General features: G+C 43.6%; 2 protein-coding genes across 5 annotated transcripts; both read right to left on the bottom strand.

The window, feature by feature from the left end:
* Positions 1-288: 288 nt before the first annotated feature.
* CEBPG (CCAAT enhancer binding protein gamma) lies at positions 289-8,420 on the bottom strand. 4 transcript variants are annotated; one of them, XM_053952672.1, is made up of 3 exons: positions 7,096-7,184; positions 3,248-3,388; positions 289-2,362 (listed from the first exon to the last, which is right to left on the bottom strand). In XM_053952672.1, the coding sequence occupies exon 3, from the start codon at positions 2,250-2,252 to the stop codon at positions 1,800-1,802; it is 453 nt and encodes a 150-aa protein (XP_053808647.1). In that variant the 5' UTR covers positions 2,253-2,362; positions 3,248-3,388; positions 7,096-7,184; the 3' UTR covers positions 289-1,799. The 4 variants fall into 4 exon arrangements, with proteins under 4 accessions (XP_053808647.1, XP_053808649.1, XP_053808646.1 ...); XM_053952674.1 differs by lacking the exons at positions 3,248-3,388; positions 7,096-7,184 and adding an exon at positions 8,027-8,420; XM_053952671.1 differs by lacking the exon at positions 3,248-3,388 and having other exon boundaries at positions 7,096-7,197.
* LOC128793751 (translation initiation factor IF-2-like) lies at positions 6,644-7,018 on the bottom strand. Its single transcript, XM_053953165.1, has one exon. It carries the CDS (start codon positions 7,016-7,018, stop codon positions 6,644-6,646), a length of 375 nt encoding a protein of 124 aa, XP_053809140.1.
* Positions 8,421-20,224: the final 11,804 nt, after the last annotated feature.

The raw sequence follows: 20,224 nt of genomic DNA on the forward strand, positions 1-20,224 counted from the left end.
GTCATCTTTTTCCTTGTCATTTTTGGTGTTCTGCTTCTCTCCCCACCCCATGCCCCCCCGGTCTAAATGCAATTTCAGTCTTAAATTTCTTTTTTTTTTTTTTTCTTGCCTTTTTTGTTAAATCAGACATTTAGCCAAAACTGTAGTGAGTTCCTGATTGCTTCCATGGAGCAGAAACCTGAGTGAAAGAGGGGAACACAGACTATTGCACTGATGTCTCCAAGACAGCTGTGTGACTTGGGCAACTCTGCACTTGAGGGAAATAGAAAAGGGACGGGAAAATGAGGCTACTACAAGCAAAACATTTTTATTAGCGTCTGGTATTTCAACCCTACCAACTTCAGATGCAGTTAGAATGAAAAAAAACATATCTGTAAAAAGTCTAACATAATTCAAAACAATCCATTAAAGTTTTCCACATGTATTAAAAGTTTAAATTCAAAAAAGAACTTTTCAAGGTTTCATTCTCTAACAGTATCTTCATAGAGATAACATCCAAGTTTTTTCCTAAGTGCAGATACAAAGCAAACAAGCATCCTCCAAAATAATCTATGGACAAAGGTAGTGTAAGAGGGAAATTAAGACGGTGTAGTAATCTACAAGACAGACACACAGGTTAAATGTAAAATAACCATACCATCAATGAAATATTTAAAAATTAAAATAAATTAAAGTTACATCAAAGTTCCTGCTTTACTTTGTTTAAATCCTCAGTATAGCACATAGCTCTGCATTATGGATCATGGCAAAGACTACGCAGTAGCAATAAAAAAGTTGCTACAGAAAAACTTTTATGGAAATTAAACAAGACTAAAGATACTCCTTCACACAGATGTATGATAGCTGTAGAAATTTCACCAAATCAGTTACTAGGGCCATTTATTTTTAAAATCACTGTAAATTTCTGTAAGATTAATGTCAGCCAGTAGTGATCCATACATCCAGCTGAACACCTGCTGTCCTGCCCCTTCCACTGCTAAGCCAAGCTGCACTTCTTGTTCTCCCCAATACCTCCCTTTCAGCAAGAATGCAATTTTGCAGGGCACAGTTTTTTGGTAGCATTTTGAAATTTTCTGCAAACAAACTCTTGTTCTCATAAGGCCCAGTCACTATGTGAGCAATATGAAATACAAGCTTAAATAAAAGGCTTTGTCAGTGTGCTGCTTTGCCTCCTGTACAGGATGCTTCATGAGCCATTTGGAGGCCAACTGCCTGTATATATCATCGGAGCATATTGTTATTTTTCTGGTGAACATTGGTAAGCATCCCAGCTCACTATCACTACAACCTCCCCATTAACTATAACTGGGCAGGAGGGACCTATGGGGTGCTTCATAGGACTTCAATTCTACAGATTTAAAGTAAAAAGCAAAAATTCTCCGCAGCCTTTGCAGTTTGTAATACGTAATGGAGAAAACAAAGGGCAAAAATACGCTAACAGGTATTTAAAGATGTTCTGTCCAATTACAAGTTTCTGATACTACAGTGAGCCATCCTGCTGGATTCCTCCCATTATGTGAAGTCTAAAATGGTAAGTGAATATTCCGGTGAAAATGTTAACTCCTAAATATTACATTCCTTGCTGGCTAGGAGTTCAGATCTGCATAAATCTTTGAGGAGAAAAACATTTAAAACACCCTAACCAGTTTCTGGTTTAATTGTTACAAATCTTCAGTGTTAAATCTAAAAGAAGAAAATCTCCACAAAACAATGAGTAAAGGTACAGTTTTTGCTGGGTTACTGCACGGGCACTGCAGACAAGCTGCAGCTCAAGAGTTTTTTCATAAGGTCGCAGGTATCTACTGTCCACTGTTTTCTGGATTTGTTGTGGTGGTCTCAGTGCCAACAGGTTGCACGTTATCTGCAAAATTGTGGGCATGCTCAAGGAACAAGTCTTTCAGTACGCTCAGCTCCTTGGTCAGGAGTTTAATTTTTGCCTCTAAACGTTCATTTTCTTCTTTAAGCTGGTTGACCCTTTGCAGTGTGTCTTGTGCTTTCTGCTTGCTTTTTAACCGGCTCTTTTTCACGGCCATGTTGTTTCGCTCTCTGCGCTGACGATACTCATCACTGTTTCTATCCACAAAGGAACTTTTCTTTCCCTGTTTGCTCGGAGGCACAGCTTTGCCTCCACCACCAGGACTAACTGGCACCAGCTGGGGAACCTGCTGCAAACCACTGGAGTGTGCTTGAGTGTGAATCACACTTACTCCGCTCGCATCTGTGGTTGTGTTCTGTTGGGATGTCTTGCTCATTTGGGCAGGCTGTTCTTGGACACAACAGAATTTATAAGGAGGCTGAAAACTCTTGCGTTTCTAGAAGGTGTTTCCAACAGATCTTCACATGGATTAAGAGCAAGGTGAACCTAGTAGAGAAAAAAAAAGCTATTAAAGATGTTGGCTTCAGCTACAATCTTATACATCATTGGCTTTAGCATAAAATACTGATGGTACATCTGGCAGTAACACATCATAACTGTGCTGGAAGAGGACAAGCTGCCAACTACATTTCTGAAGTCTCAAACATATTTGGGTTGGATGGGACTATTACTGGGTCATCTAGTCAAGCTGTTTGAATTGTTCACTGGCTTCACTCAGTTATTCCAAAGCCATCCCTGATGGATGGGTGTCTAGCCTAGCCTCAAATATCTCCAGTTTCACAACCTCTGTCTTGGCAACACGTTCCACTGTCTAACTTTTCCTCCAGTTATACAATTTTCTTAGTTTTCAGACTGGAGTTTTCCTTCTGTGGCTTAAACCTATTAACAGCCTGACTCTTGACCAACAGGGGTATTTGATCCTTGTCCTCTTCGGACCACATCTCTGGGTGTATCTGTAGACAAATTCCTCCCTGATCTCTTTTCTCTGGAGCAAGGGTGCTCAGCCTGTCCACCTTTTCTCAACCATCTTACAGCACTTGTTTAGAAGATGATGTTCAAAATGATGGCTGTCATAAGGTCTACTAGTACTGAGGGGAAGAATAAATCTATGGGAAAAGGTAGTGCATTGTGAAGGCCGTGTCTGGGTGACATTCGACCACAAGCAGCGTGCTGAGCCTGGAACAGTATGACTCAAGCAGGTGAGAAAGGAGCACAGGGTGACGGCAGTGTAGAGGACTGTCACCCATCAAAAGACAGCAACCACGGCTGACTCATCCACAAATAAGGTCACCTGCATGGTTCGTGCACTGGTCATTGTCCACTCTCCTCTCCAGCACACAAACCATCCTGATGAGCAAGACATCCTCTCACCTGACTCACGTTCTCCCGCTGCTGAGGTCAGCCTGCTCCTGGCCCTACTGGTGGCACAAGGAGGATTCCACCACAGCTGCAGGGCAAGGCTAACAGCTGGTCCCCTTCTCTTCTCATCTCACAGGATGACTTCCTGTATGCCTGGGAGAGAAGAGGGGAAGGACAACAGCATGGTCCTAAGCTCCTGAAACACCTACCTATGGGTCCAATGAAAAATACTCAGTGATCAGTCAAATCAGCGTGGATTTGTCATGCTGAAGAAAAGCATTTAACTGGCACTAAACAATCCTGTTCCAAGGTCACTGTGTGGCAGCAGTGCAGCCCAGCACTGTCACACACATGCAGTCTCACACGACCAGTGTGACACATCCTCCCTAGCCTCCTCCAGAGGGCTGGGGAAAAGCAAGGAGCTGCAGCAGCACTGGGCAGCGCTGACTGCCAGCATGGGCAGTGCCAGCCCAGGAACACCTCTCGCATCCGTAGCAGCAGATGGATGGCTGATGAGTGGAGGGATGTGTGAGGGGTCTGTAGTGAGCTCCTGTGTGTCGCTGGTCCTTCTACACTCACAGGTTCATGTCTACAGTTCCTGACTGTTTTTCACAGCAGTCTGAGTTGCTGTTTTACTTTTGGATGGGCTATCATTAAAATGTTAAAATTCAACTGTGTAGATCAATGGCATATTTTCTTCCATGATGAAGAAGCCACAATGAGATGCAGCTGAGGAGTGTGGTTCAATAACATTCATGGGAAAGCTCACTAAATTTGGCTTGAATGTTACTCAAAATTAACATTCTCTGTCACCAAGATGTCTTCCCACTTGTGAAGATGTACGAGTATACCCACACCCTTCTTATCAAGAAATCTTTTCATTTTCCTATTTCAGGGCAGAATGAGACCATCAACAAACACTTTTTGACATCTGTGGAGCTGAATCTAAATACATAGTGTCTAACACCTTTTTGTTAATATTTTCCCAATTGCAACTCATAAAGCAACTTTTGCAAACCATGTTTCAGTCTCAGATCCTGACCCAACAAGCAGTTAGGCTGGGCAAACTGAATACCCAGCTAACAAGGTGTTCTGTGCCCCAGCACCAGACTGGCAGGGCCGGTTGTAGTGGCTGTGCATGTGTAATTGCACAGACATTTTTAGTCAAGGTGTAAGTGTATGCTCCTTAGAGCATACGCTGGCCTTGTCTATACTTTATTTTAAAATAGAGGATTTCTGCAGCCCTCAAAACATATACAGTTCCCTTAGGTTGTCTCTGACAAGTACATTTTGGACACCTTATCCAAATCAAACAGAATGCTCTGTTGTCCCCTCTGCTTCAACACATCTCAGTGTTGACCTCAAAGTTCACCTGCACAGGCCAGTTATGTAACCCACACCATTTTCACAATCTGATTTTTGTGTTCCATGAGCTACTACAGAGAAAAGGGTGGCTCCTGCCCCCAAAGGAACCCCACCTGACAAGTAACAAGTTTCTTCACATCACCAGGTTCCACGTGCTACTTCTCTATGCTATCAAAACTATTTACTACTGCTTTAACACTTCTTTCCTATCTCTATCAGATTTCCCTACGATTCAATGAAGAAAATTTGTCCCATTAAACCTAATATTAATGGAGTATTTTAGTTGGGCAGTACATGGCTATAAGCAGAGAAAATAACCAGTGTCACACCTCTCAAGCAAGAATTCCAGCCCTGCCTGCTAGAACAGACCTCCCTCAGTTCCTTCCCACTGGAGCTGATTTGGTTTTTATTAAATTGCTATTTCTTGAGTGAGAAGTGCTCTTATCTGGCCTGATGATCAGAACCCTTAACTGGGACAGGTGACACCTGGATTCCTGTCCTGCTCCAAAGAATATGCAGAGCAAGCAGCACTAACTAAGCATCACAGAGCTACAGAGTGCCAACAATTGAGGCTTGAAACTCATTTTTCCACCTGGTGATTTGGAGGCTGGATGCCTATCACCAATTGTCAGAAGGTATCCCAGGTAGCAACAGGTGCTATGGGCATCCTTCAGCAGAGACTGCAAGGCGATTTAAAGGCAGCAGGTGTGAGACACACAGAGGGGACTCTCAAGAAGGGTGAGGTGAAGGACATGGTCACCAGGAGAGCCCTGAAGGTGGGGAGGCACGCAGGGCTCAAGTCTCTCGGAGCCCGTGCACCACAGCTGCTCCACGCCTCTGCACACAGGTTGCTTTCCTGTGACTGCGTGACAGCCCCAGCACAGCAGGAGACAGCTCCTCAGAGAGCCAGCCCAGTTCCCCAGCATCTTGTTCCCATCAAGCTGCTCATGAGCTTCAGCTCAGCAACAGCCCTAGGCTGGTTCCACCCAACACATGGTACTGTTTCCAGTGGCCAGTTAGAACTGCCTAGTTCTCTCCTTGGGCCACCAACTGGCCACCCGGGAAACCAACTGGCCACCCACTACAGCATAATAGCTGGTAACTCAAGAGGTGTCTTCTCAGGCAGAAAGATGTTTCTTACTGTCTCACACTACTCCTCAGAGACCAATGAAGCAATGAAGGCCTTCATTTGCTTTCACACATACAAAAAATAAAAATAAAGGAAAAAAAAACTGTTTTGTCAATTAAATCAGTATTTTTTTTAACTTGGTAGCCAAAAATACAAAGTGCTTTTCTCTGCTCCTTTCTTGAGGTATGACTGTGGTGATTCCAATCATTAGTCAGAATAACTTTATTGCACAAATTCACAAAGCTCTCCTGTCAAATGCAAAATCAATCCAAATCTGAACAGCAATAGGTGGCCTGTCTTCTCCTAGAGTTCACTAGGAATACCCTGATAGGACCCAAGTCTAGATTCCAATGACCCTGTTCTGAGGACAGTGGCACAGAACTCCAGACACACATTTGCTGAACAATGGGAGGGCCGACTCCTGCACGGTTCACACTCGCAGGTTTGCAGGAGCTGACGCTCTCACCTCCTGAAGGCTGGGCAACAACGCTTTTGACACTAGGTAGCTCAATCCCATCATTTCTTGCCATAGCTGACAATATCACTTTTGTACATTTGTTTCAGAATCTCAATTTTTAATACACATCTTAAAAGACAAATACACTCTGACATCCTTAACAGACTGCAACGGAACATATAAACATAAACATGAATTTTAACATGACAGAATCCCAAACACTGGGAGGCAAGGAGATATCAAAAGACTCTTTTGAATTAAAACGACAGCTGTGGTTTCTAACGATAAACCAATTCCTTAAATCCGAAAGTTTTGCAAATTATAAGTGCTTATACTTTCCGAAAAAGCTCTGCATGGCACCGTTACGGAGCTGCGACTCTTCCTGCCGATGTCAGCGCCAAGGCCAACGCGGAGCTCCCTGCCTGCCAGAGCCCTGGTTTGAAACTTGCCACCGGAGCTACGGAAATTCGCCGGGAACCGGACACATCTGCCCAGACGCTCCCCCGGGCGGTTCCGCGGGCGCTCCCGGGCCGCGCTCTCCGGCTGCCCCTCGGCCGGGAGCGCTCCCGCCCCGCCGCCAAACGCCCCCGGAGCCGCCCCGGCGCGGCCTCGCTCCCCCCGCCCCCGGGCCGGGAGCGACCACGGGGACCGGGACCGGCCCGGCCCTCCCCGGCGGGCCCATGGCGCCGCCGCCCTCCTCGGGCCGCCCGCCCGCCGAGGCCGCGCTGCTCCTCCCCCGTCCGAGCGGGGCGCGGGGGTGCCCGGCGCTGCCAAGCCGTGACTTCACCGGGGGAGGGGAGGGGAGGGAGCCGGGGCCGCCCGCCGATTGCATCACGCGCTGCCGAGCGGGGCCCGGCGGGCGGGGGCGGCCGCGGCCCCCCGGCCCCGGCGCGCGCCCCCCGCGCTTACCTGAGCGGCGCGAGCGGCGGGAGGGGCCGGGCGGGCCGCGCTCGGTACCGTGCGCGTGCGACGAGCGCCGATTGCGACACCGCGCGGGGCGGCCCCGCCCCGGGTGATGCAACCGCCGCGGGACCGGCAGCGCGCGCGGCCAATCGGCGCCCGCGCGGGGCGGGGCCGTGGCCCCGGGGGCTGCTGCGGGAGGGGCGCGCGCGCCCCGCGGGCTCGGCTCCGGCCCGGCCACGGCCGCGGCCTGAGGGAGCCCCGTCACGGCCTGAGCGAGCCCGGCCCCGGCCTGAGCGAGCCCCGTCACGGCCTGAGGGAGCCCCGTCACGGCCTGAGGGAGCCCGGCCCCGGCCTGAGCGAGCCCCGTCACGGCCTGAGCGAGCCCCGTCACGGCCTGAGCGAGCCCCGTCACGGCCTGAGGGAGCGAGCCCCGGCCTGAGCGAGCCCCGTCACGGCCTGAGCGAGCCCGGCCCCGGCCTGAGGGAGCCCCGTCACGGCCTGAGCGAGCCCGGCCCCGGCCTGAGCGAGCCCGGCCACGGCCCGAGGGAGCCCGGCCCCGGCTGCTCGCAGGGTTTGTGTCCCTGCGCTGCTACAGCGGCGCTGAAGGAAAACGCGCCCGCGGTCCCGCGTGTCGCTGGGCCGGCCGTGCCCCGAGAGCCCTCTGCCCCTCTCCGACGGGGGACCGGGACGAGAGGCCGCCGCGCCCGGCCCGCAGGCTGGCGGGGAGCGAGGCGGCCGCGTCCCCCCGCCGCTGGGAAGCGAGGGCCTGCCCGTACTTCGGGAGGGTCCGGCACCTCCCACAGCCCCAGGGGGAGAAGCCGAAACCGCGTTTCCCGGCTGAATCCCTGCACGGGCAGAGCGGGGAGCTCGTCCCGGGCCCGGCGGGAGGGACAGCGCAGCCTCGGTGTGCCCAGGCCGGGCGGTTCCCCGCGCGTACCTGGCACAGGTCCTGCGTTCCATCCTCGTATGCGCCCCTCGCGTAGGGGCTGGGCTCCATGAGCCCTGTGCGTCTCTTGCAACTCAGAACGTTCTGTGATTCTGGTGAAGTTGGCCAGTGCCCACGGGCAGCCAAGTTGATAGTGCTGTGTTTCTGTACTGATTGGCATCTTCTAATTGTTTCCAGGCTGTTAATTAACACCTGGCAGTGTATTCCCATCTCGATTCTAGCTGCCGTGTGGTTTGTTTCCGTAGAATGCTGTGAGATCAAGGGGAAGGAATGCCAAAGGCATTCCAAAAAAAGTATCAACAGTTCTCTTAAGAACAGAAATTACGGCCAATTTCTAAATCTCATAGATTCCTGATTAATTTTTCTTTTCTAACTTACTATTAGAAAAGAAATCCTAAATGCTGGCAGACTAGGAAGCATCTGGATCATGGAGTTACATGTCAAAGGAAGATTCTGCACTGTTTCACTGGTATGTTTGTTGTTATGAAATACATCACTTTTTGTGGAGAAAAGTTTTTTGCCCTTAATATTTTCCAGACACTTTAGTTTATATAACTTCTGTTCTGCCCAAACAAGCATTTACTTACTATATATATGCACACATACACTCACATCTCAAGCTGTGTGGGAGCAAGGTGTGTTTGCAGCTCCCTGAGTGAGAAATGTACACTTCAATACACAGGTGTGTGTATTTGCAGTGGGCAGATCTGAAAATCATCTGTTTATAAGGTAGGCAAGTTTGGAACAAGTTCAAGTGTGCAGGCAGTGAAAACAATACTGTTGGAAAACTGGGATGTTTTTAATGTAGAGGGGGAAAAGAAAGAGGATCTATGCTACTCTGGTTTAGCACATAGACCTGCTTGAAAATGTTTCATGTCTGCAAAAGACCTGCAAAGGATTGGATTTGTAAATACAGTTGTAGACCTCAGTCATTTAGGTACAATTATTTATATTTACCATTTTTATGGCTGTCTGATGTTGTAGAGGAGGTTTGTTTTTGTAAAGCCCCGTGGAAAATAAACCATATTTGCAGAAAAATTCTGAGGGTTAGTCTGGGCAAACAGTTTTACTCAGCTCATTTACCACAAAGATACTTTTCCTTGTCAGTCATCAAGTATTTGCTTTAACTTCTCTAATGTTTTTTTCTGTTTCTTAATTGAAATGGTTACATTTTCTGTGACAATGACTCATCCATCTATAGCTAGAGTGAAATTCCAGGTAAGCTTTAAACATTATCCTTTGCTCACAATAGTTAAGTGTGTGTGCTCTTAGTATGCTTTCGTAGGATTTTAGAGCACTTTATGACCATTCATTCATTAATCCTCATCAAAGATAGCTGAAGAAAATAAAATGCAGACACACTTAGTCTCATAGAGTCTGACTATTTTAAACATTAAAGCTCACACATAATTCCCTGCATGTAAGACACTCCAGTGCTTGGTTGGCATTATATCCTGTTAAAGGAAACCATCATACAGTGTACTTCAGTTTTTGCAGGATTTAAAATAGAGTGTCATGGAAGCAATCCAAAAAGTAATATGGACAGCTGGGCTGTGGCATTTCCCTGCTTACGTACAGGTTGTGCCAGAGGAGCAGCAGCTCTGAGTCGGGTGTCACGAGCAGCCTGATCCCTGCTGGGACAGAGCCCTTGTCACTCTGATTCTGGGTGTGTTTCTGCAGCAACTGGTTACCATATGGCTGTAGATAATGCTCTAATAGTATCTTATTTTCACATGCATTATCCAGTCTCACAATTGTTTAAAGACTTTAGTCCTGGAAGAACATTACACTGATATTCAGTGTCTTCAAGTAATCTACAGCAATTCACAGAGGCAGAAAGGCCATTGAGGGAACAGAAACACTGGGAGCTGGAGTCAGGAGGTAAAAAGGGGAGAGGAGCCTGTGGGGACAAATGTCCCCGTTTACTGCCCATGCAGTGTGTTCCCTTAACACAAAATCATTAAGAAGTTCCCTGGTGCCTTTCACTTAGAGCGAAAACTGCTTTGTTGCCCTTGGAATAGTTTCTGTTGTGTCTGATTCCATTGTTCACCCGTGTTTCCTCTGTCTTCATGAGCAATTATTTCTTTGTCTTAAAATAAAAATCCTCCCAACTCCTGGACTACAACCTACACATTAAAAGATATTTATTTCCATAAGCATTTGCCTCTGTTTCCCTCATGGGTAAGCCTTAGCTGGATTTTTTTTTACATCAGACTTGCACATTTCAGTTAAAAGTTCACTTTTTGCACATGATGCTGCTGTGTACTTTTTCACTCTGGTCTAACAGCCATGCTTTTGAATTCTAGAGAAGAAATTACTAATTTCTGTCCAGTGATTTAGAACAGAGAAGAAAAATACCTAATTTACAGGTGGAAATAAACAGGCCCTTTAGGTAAAAACACGTAATTCCAGGCTGTGAGGAATACTCAGATGACTCAGATGTATTTAAGGGCAATTGCACTGAATGTACCAAAATAAAACCTTTTCTTGGTAATCGCTACCCCTTTTCTTGGTGATCTCAACTTAGCTTTACTCAAAACTGGAAAGATTCAATATGATTACATTCCTTATGATCACCAAGCAGATGGCATTCATTCAGGAATATCCCAGAAATACAAAGTCTGTAATAGAGGTTTTCTGTAATCTTATTATTGCAAATCTCCCTTCTCTTAACAGCCCTGCATTTTGGTATTACAATTACTTTCTGTTTTCTGTCAGGACTGACCTGCACCAAGACCAAAATCCTGTTGTTAGAAAACTGAATTTTGCAGAGCTGAGGGTATTAAAGCTTCAGAAAGCAGAAGGATCACTGCGTTTCCTTTCTTGGGACTCTGGCTATATTTTTAAAAATTAAAGAGAAAAAGCAATATGAATAGCTCTGCCTATTTGTTTGACAGAGCTTATACTTCCTAAGCACAGAGTTTGGTTTTTCATTATGATTTAATAATTTAAAAGACAGAAACTTATCTGTTAATAGCTGATTTGTCAGAGGTGGCCTTTTTGACTAGGTGAGGAGAAAGGAAAGATTGCATACTGGTGGGTCACTATTTCAGTATCAAGTCTAGCACTGACTCACTGCATTCTTGGAAAGTTACAGTGCTTTTGTTCTAGCAAATACTAAGGAAAGAAAGGAACCAATCTGTTCTAATAGCAAACATCCATTTTATTGTCACATTGCCTGGAGTTCATTTGCAGGAAAAATCGAGTGCCTTTGTTCTTTCTCTCTACGCAGCTAGTAATTCTTGTAACTCAGTATTTCCAGTTTCTAGTTCTGCATCTTCCAGAACTACTGCCCTTTATTGGCAGTTATCAAAATATCCAGGTTATCTAGATATCTAGAGTTACTTATACTGGTTTCTGAAAATCAATCAACTCAATTACACGTGCAAACTAAATGCAATGGTTCTCAAATAGAGGAGGACAAAAAACCCCGTAATAGACAGCTGTTCCACACAACTTCAGCAGGCTGTTGAGTGATAGCAAAAGGAATCAGGCTAACACAGAAATCTTACAGCGTCTGAAAAAACTAATAGATCAATGAGATGTATACATCATATAGTAGAAAAGTAATGCATTGATGATTTGTATGCTTTTACCACAAACCCAAGCTGTCACTTCTATAGGCATTACATGCTGTGCTTCCCCAGCTACCGCTGTTCACGGTTCCCTCTACAGCTTTGAGGGGACTGAGAGGTTTGGTACTTCAACCTTAATGAACTGGTTTCATCTGGGTAGAGTCTGCAATAGTGGTGCCCTGAGATTTGATTTCCTAATTGCCACATTTTTGTTTCATGCTATTATCAGGAAGGTAATTTTTTTAATCAGAAACTATTAGCAAGCAGCTTCAGAATCAGCCAACTGCACAGATAAAGGTGTGCCCACTTTTGCAAGTTTCACTTTTTTGTGTGGCATTCTGGTTCTTCAGCAGTCACATATCAGAGTCTTCTCTTTCATAGCTACAAAATACTGTTGATTGTAATTTATATTTTAATGGAACCCTTACTCAGTCTGTGCTGTCATGCTGTCAGGAATTTGTTCTTCAATCCAAGGCAGCTCAGGTTCTCCAATACCAATAGTCCATTTCACCAGATGGTACTTGGACCTGAGAAATGTGCCATTACAGCCATGGCTTCTTGAGGGATTTGAAGGTAGAGGAACGTTTCATTACCTTTGTGACAATTCTTTGCACATAAAAATACGGTCACGAAAATGTGTGCTATTTCAAAATTTAACATATATCATTCCATCTCTTCACTATATTCCAGAGGACTGCTTAGGAGATGACTAACGTATTTTAGGTGTATAAAGAGGATACATTCGTGTTCAATAGCCACAAGTCCCTTTGAAGTGAATGAAGCAGCTAAGGTTACTATCTGTGACCTTCTATGGAAATATCAGAATATGGAGTTAGAAGCTTTCTTGCAGGTATTTAAATTTAAAAATATCAAATATGTCCCCGAAGAACGCCTGGTCTCTGAGGAAGCTTCTAGGTGTGTCAACCCAAAGTGCTCAGATTTCTGGAAGATCATCTAACAGAAAGAATGAACACTATACTCCTTTACAGGTTTTTTTTTTAAGGGTTTTACAAACATGGCTTTGCTCTGATGTCTAGTGATCCAATAAAATTTAGTGTAGCCTTTGTTGTGAATTTCACTGGGGCTTGGCTTGAGTTTAACCCGAGCTTCTCTAGTAATTGTACTAAACAATGCAAACTGCAATTCTTCCTGGTATCTACAGGTATCTACAGAACGTGACAGGGATCTGTAGACTGCCACTGATCATCTTGGGGGTTTGCTGCCATGTGTATATAAAATGTTAGGTAAGATGAGGGCTGCATAGCTAAAGATGAGTAAAAACAAAATAGATTAATTGATTGAAAGGAAAATGTTATTTATTGTATGAGTATATGCATATATAAAATCTGGTTCAAAAGAGACTTGTTAGAACTGAACAAGTCTGAGCGAGAATTAATGGCCCACACCTGGGAATAAGAGGTGAATTCTCAAGTATCCAGGTTTAGTAATTGCCACACCTGTCCTATATTCCCAAAAGCATAAATGAGGCCTGCAAGGATTTAGATAGCTTAGCTTCTGAATGCACAGTGCCATGGCTCTTTTCCAAGGCATCATCAGTCACCACATGAAAATCCCCACCCATAATTACTAGGGCATTATTTATCACAGGGCATACTCCAGTGAAGAACTTTACCTTATTCCTGTGATATCAAGAAGAGCGAATAGTTTTAGTCATTAATTTTATGCAGACTTCAAAATGGTTAAGAATAGAAGCCTAAAATAAAAACCCTTCCAGAAAAGCAATGAAATTGGAGAGACACAGCTTTGTTTATCGTCTCATGGTTTTGTAAAGATGAGGACACAAACTACATTCTTATAAATGGCTTTATTATTCCCCACAACCAATGTGACCTCTAAAATACCATGTAAAGCTTAAGGAACAGCCATTTGAAACACAAAACTGAGAGTCTGGCACCTGGCAGAGGACAGTCCACCTGATTGTTTACTCCACCTCAATTCTGTTCATGAACATGAATAGAGAATGAATTATTTATCATTGTACAAAATATGTGGGAGGACAGTTTGAGAAAATGTATTGGCAATTGCAACATGTCTGTCATTGACCTCCTGCTGCTAATATTGAGGAGAATTTTGGATGAGATAATCAGTGACTGATACTTTGGTCAGGCAAGCAGACTCTATCTTTTGTCCCCAGCAGAAAAGAAGGTAAGTACTGACCTCAGCAGGGCCATCTTCCTTCCAGAATGTCAATTCTTTGCATTTGGTGAGTTAGTTGTTTCTAGTTCTGATGCCTTAGGATTCAGCTTTTATATTTTTCGGATCCTGTACTGCTTTAGTGTATAACTCTAAAACTCCATAGCCCATCAGCTACTGTTCTCACATTTTATTCAAAGCAATTCCTCTCTAGGCCTGAAACTCAAGGACACCTTACTGTCTCAGGCCTCAAGAGATGTAAACAACAGTGAATTGGGGAGGACAAACTTGGAGTAAATGACCTCATTATCTGAAACTGTAATTGGAGGATTAACCCCTGATATGGGGACCAAGCTCATAACTATGAAAAACTTGTGACCATTGCCCATCTTGGCTGTAGTCCCTTGGAGGCTTTGACTGCCCGGGGTGTACCTATGGGAAACCTTCAATAAATACCCACTTTTATTCACTGAATTTTGTCTAGCCTCTGTTTTAGGTAGCCACTCCAAGGCGCCAGTTCTCTTGCCTCCTGAAACAGAAGTATTTTCCAAAAAAGCAGTGGGGCACACCTGTCTGCTTTGGCTCTGCCAACCTTCAAACTTAAGGCAGGCTCCCAGAAGAACAAAGCAATTGCACTTACAATTGCAGACATCTGAGTATCTCTGTCACTGTGAACTTACAAGACACAATCTGAGTTTGTATTGAAAATAAACATTACAGACAAATTTGTAGGAAAAAACACTTTGTAGCATGTTCCAGAAACAATGTCTGGTTTTCTCTCCTCTCAGCAGTAACTAGATCAGACTTCACTCTGATAGGAGAAGCTTTGTGCTCTCTCCCTCACTACATGGCCTTTGCATTCATGTTTGTGCACCTCAATGGCTGTAAAATTCAACTTGGCAAATCTTTGTACAGAGGAGTCTCCTCATTCTGAGTTGTTTAGCCGTCATGTGGGGGTTTCATGCATCAGGCATGATTTATTTCAGAAGTTCTCCCACAGTTAAGACATCAATTGAAATTATCAGGAATCCTTCCCAGGAAGAGAATTCAGGCTCAGCAATATTACAACAACGTTGATGTCAGTGACTTACAGTGGAACAACCTGTTTGCAAAAATATGGGGTAAAAGAGAGTAACATGCAAAGGAAAAGTTGATGACAGCACAGAACACTTCAAAACATTGAACCTGCTCTCACAGACTCCCAAGTGCACTGGCAACCAACCACCTGCAGCTGGCAGAGACTGAGACCTACTCTACAGAAGCACTGCTGTCCCTGAAGTCTTTTACTGCAGACTCCATATTTGCTGAGCATACGCATTCTAAAGAGGACTTCACCAAGGTGCACAGAAATTGTAGAAAGTGCATAACTAATATGGTAAAAGTCACAATCATTTGTGCAGGTTTTTGAGGCTCTCCTCCAGGGAGTAAAGGCTTTGCTTTCAAGTCACCTGCAGTCCTATTGTAATGGGGTTTGGCAGTTGGAGAAAGGGACTTTGCTTACCAGGAAAAGAGATTCTTCAAGGTATGTTTGTTTATGTGCACTTTTGTATCACGTCCTCTTTTTCTTCTTGTGTAAAGCCCTTTGACATTAGGGGACTCAGCAACTGGGACAAAGGGTCTAATGCACATGATGGTCTTTTTCCTTCCTGTGAACAAAATGAAGACAGCATGAGTGCACACAGGTGTGTATGTGTACTCCTGGCAGGAACATGCACATAGGCAGCCACTTCAGGAGAACTCCAGCTTCGAGAAACTTCTGCACTGCTAGCAAGGTAACGTGGGATGTTGTACTTTAGTGGTGCCATAGATAACTGAAAAAACTCAGTTTTTCAAAACAAATGCCAATGCCTTAAACACAAAAAGTTTATAACAAAATATTTGTGTGAACACTGATTTAATGTAGGGGCATTTATTCAACACCAGTTTATGGCTTCAGTAGAGAGCACTGCAGCAGTCTGAAACAGCCTGTGTATCTTTGGCTCCCCTCACATGAAGGCTGTAGCTCTCATGCCAGCTCACAGTCAGCTCTCAGATACCTCATGCTGTAACAGCACTGGTAGCTGAGCTATGGAAACTGAAGAGCTGCATCCTTAACTTTCTTTCTGACTGTTTTTTAGTAGATTTCTGGAAAGGTTTTCAGTCTACTTAAAATTTGGTAAGTCACACATTCGGATACTCCCCCACCAGATGGATGTGATCAAAATATGTAGATCCAAGGACACAGAGGTATTTCAGTGCTGCAAGGGAGATTTGGCTGTGTAGCTCTGAGCCCACTGAAACTAATAGGCAAGGGGCACTGGGGCAAAGCACCTTCCTGAAGGCTGAGTTTGCAGTCGGTGTGTCACAAGATCTGAGTTCTTCCTGCAACATTTTCCACAGTTTGAACATACAGCATTTCCTCTTAACAGGGACACATACATTTATATGGATTGTCTTCCATTAACACTGGCACCACTTTTTGGATATCCAGTGGAAACAGCAGCTGAACCTGCACAGATATGTACAAGGGACAACTGCAGTAAGAGTCCCACAGTGTCTTCAACTTCCATAACAGAGAAGGAAATGGGAGCCTCAGACTTTATCAGTGACATCCTGAACTGGGTAAATGGTGTTTATTTCAGTTTATTAGCAAAGGAGAAAAGTAATTCCCATGTGGTCTAGACTCTACCATAGATGCAAATGATCTCTTGATGACTTAAATTAAATGTAAATTGTCCATAAACCCTGCACTTAGTCACATAAATGCTTCCATCTACTAAGCCTTTCTAGTGCATCCCAGAACATTCATGCTGGTGGGGAATAGCCCTTTTCTAAATGGAAAATACTGACCCACTATCAGTTTTACTGTGTTACCCAACATAATGCCAGCCTGTGTTGGCTGTGGCAACTGTCAGCAATTGGTTTTTTTTGACAGGGAAAAACAGGTTTCTGTGCCAAGTTACACTTTCCTGTCCTTGTCTTTTGCAGCTGAGTGTCAGATTGCAGACAACGAGCATGGATTCAGCCTTCCCATGCTATGGGTTCTGTGCCACACAGGTTTTTAAATCATCATTTTCCTTTTAAAGTCATATATTTTAGTAAAATAAAAGCAAGAACTGCAGCACCCAACATGTTGCAGGAATTCTTTTTCAAATCATGCAACTCATGTAATTAAAAATCTGGAATTTTTGCCTGCTTTAAAGAATACAGGAGTTATTTTTCTGAAATTAAATTTTAGTTTGCCAAGTTGAATTTCACTTTATATTTACCACATTCATGTCATAAATGTGAGCAGCTTGTACTGCTCATATTCACCATTATTGTAATTATGTAACATTAATATAATCTTGGTGTTTGTCAAGGAATGTAGGATTTATGCTCATATTAATATATTACATGTAATTTGATTAAAATTAGCATCTAGCATAATTGTTTAGGCTTGAAAGAATTATTCAAAGTGAATAATTTAGAGTCCAAAGCCTTGTTCCCATTTCCTATCTTTAATTACAGCAGAAGAAAAAAATATACTTTTTTGCAGTATGGGAGCCCATTTCATAGTTTGTTCATTTTTTACTTGAAAACATATCTATTTTGTAAGAACTTTTTGTTTGGAATTAGAAACCTCTTAGCCCTGGGCTCTTGCTGAATGATTAGCCTTGATTATACTTAGCTCTTCTATTAACTATGGCCAGGTAAGTCACATGGCATTGTTGCTCCCTCCTATCTGAAGGGCAGTGTCTTTTCAACATTGTTTATGAGCTTTTAGATACCCAAACCTTGCAAAAAACCTCGTACTGTCACTGGCTTTTTACTTTCTGAAATATTGTTGCAAACAAAATACTTTTATGAGTCCATAAAATTACTAAAAAATATAATGGTTTCCATCAAAAGGAATCTTCTGATTGTATTTGTATGAATTCTGATAATATTTATTTCAAGTATTCTGTAGCTCAGATGTCTGCCTTTAAACACTAAGCAGAAGGAATGGTTTATTCCAAGCATCATCATTTAAAGTAGCCAGTCCTGTTTTCCTCCAAAAGGTTGAAACTTTGGATTCTAGATTTTCATCTGTCTGTGATCTTTTCAGGAAAACCCTACTTACCATTAGACTCACTTGCTTTGTGATTAAGTCTTATTTCACTTAAGACTTGTTTCACCTAAAACATAAGATTCCAGTTTGAACAAAAAAATGTAAATCTGAAGGTCTTGAGGAGCTCACGTGGTGGTGAGTAAAGACTCCTTATTTCAATTAACAGGACTGGCATGCTGAAAGTTACTGTGGGCTACTTCTCTTCCTGTGAGGAAGTGAAGTGTGATGTGTCTGAGAAGTCAGAATAGGTGTTATCCCAGCAGTGCCAGGTTCTTTCTCTGGGTGTTTCAGTGACCTTGGAAATCTCTGCAGGAAAGGAAGGGCCATATCTCGTGTCACCTGCCAGTGGCTGCAGGAGAGCTGGTGCTGCCCTGAGCCTGCTGCAGGTCAGTGTGCCACAGGGGGAACTTCAGCACTGCCTGCCAGCCCCAAAGGATGAGCTCCTCCTCTGTGCAGGGGTTATTCCTAGGAGAGGCAAGGAAATTCTGATGCCACAAGTGCCACTATGATACACTGATAACAAAACTGTGATCCTTTTCAAGCTAAGATTACCTCTGACTTGGTTCCTCCCTCTGTGCATCTGTTGTTCCCCAATGCTGGTGGTTGGTTTGATCACGGCTTGGATTCATTGGTGATGTCACTGAGTGACTCTCAGAACTTTGCTGAGCTTCCTTCCTTCCTCAGCTCCCTTTCCTCCTGCTGCCATTGGCATTTTTTATTTAGTAGGTCAGCTCTTGCTTGGATTACTCATGCCAGTAATCCCTGGGCTAGTAGTGGGATAATTAAAGAAAACTGAATTTATCTCAACAGGGGGGTCAGATTTTAAGATCCAAGATGTCATCTGCTCTGGGCAGTAAAATTGCTTCCTCTTAATTTAGAGTCAATACTTACAGAACCTCACATTTTAAAATACGAGTGGAGTGTGTTCCCAAAACTTTCTGCCACTGAAGTTGAATGCTTTATGACATTAATAAAAGAAGGTTTACACCAAAAGTATGTTATCTTCATATTTTAGAATCTTAGTCCTTAATTCCACAGGTACTTTCAGCATCAAATATTTGCAGGCTAGCAATCAAAATTGTGAGGTCATGGGTTATCCCAGTGTCCAGTGAATCTCACAATAGCTTCACTGTAAGAGGAGTAGAAAAAGCCCACCAGATCCTTGAGTTCTCTGAGGGCTTCTCATGCTGGAATCTGACATGGATTTAGTAATGTCTTCATCTGTGAGACAACAGCATGAGGCTTTCAGATCCATTTTGTACTACAGAATGTAAACTTTTGCCACATCTTTACTCTTTAGCCTAATCCTGATCCTTGTAACAATCTCTCCTAAAGGGAAGTAAGTTGGATGAGAACATAGAATTTTGTCCATGTCAAGGACTAAATTTTATGACAGGATGTGTCATGTACTAAAATACATAATTAAGAAATGCCATGGCTATTTTTATAAGTTGATCTTTCTCTTCATTCCCAGTGGTCTCACTTTTCATATCTTCTTCTGTTAGTACATTTTTTGTGTAGCAAAGCATCTCTTTCTATACTTCTGGAAAATGCTTAATTTTTTGTGTATTTTTGTCATATATATATTTTTTTTTCAGAAACTCAAAACTAATGTCTGCAGTGCAAACTACCTATAAAGAGTAATGAAGCCTGAGACATGCTGTCTCATCTTCTTTTTGAAAGCCTTTTGAGAACAGCAAAATGTAACATCTAAGTCAGTGGCAAGATTCCTCATTACTTAAGCAGTCTTCTCAAGTACTAGCTCAGCTTTGTAGATGTACCTTCTCGAAACCAGACGATTTTGGACTGACTATGGACTGCTGAAGTTATGCTTAAAAACTACCTTTTACATTAAAAGGACAGGTATGAATAATGTTGCAGGATGACTAGAGGAATATTTTCAAAGGATTAATGCACAGTCATATATAAGAGACAAACAAGGGTATTTTCTTTGTAATTCACTGTTACCTCCCAGTGTTCATGTAGGTGTGCTTTGAAACCAATGTAGTTGTTGGGCCTTAGATGCCACTTTAGGTAATATTGCAAATTGCTGTTTTATGGAGAAGCTCATTATCATAATGTACTTTGGGTATCAGAGTGAATTACGCACACAAGTGATGAGATGCTACTGCTCTAACTAGCAGGATTTTGGTAAATACTGATGCTAACCCAGGTGTGCAGTCCTGCTGACAAGACTATTAAGTCACTGTTATTTCAGCATCTAGTTTCAGGTGCAGTTTAGGACATTGAGATGTGTAAATCTGAGTTCCCTGCACAGCTCATGTAGGGACTTTGAGAGCATCTTAATTAAATGCTGGAAGTTGGTGTCACCTGAGTGGAAAAAAAAAAAAAAAAAAAGGTATAATTTTTCTGGATTTACAAGGATTTTAA

Source organism: Vidua chalybeata, chromosome 11 (genome assembly GCF_026979565.1).
Source record: "Vidua chalybeata isolate OUT-0048 chromosome 11, bVidCha1 merged haplotype, whole genome shotgun sequence".
In the NCBI taxonomy this organism is placed as follows: Eukaryota; Metazoa; Chordata; class Aves; order Passeriformes; family Viduidae; genus Vidua; species Vidua chalybeata.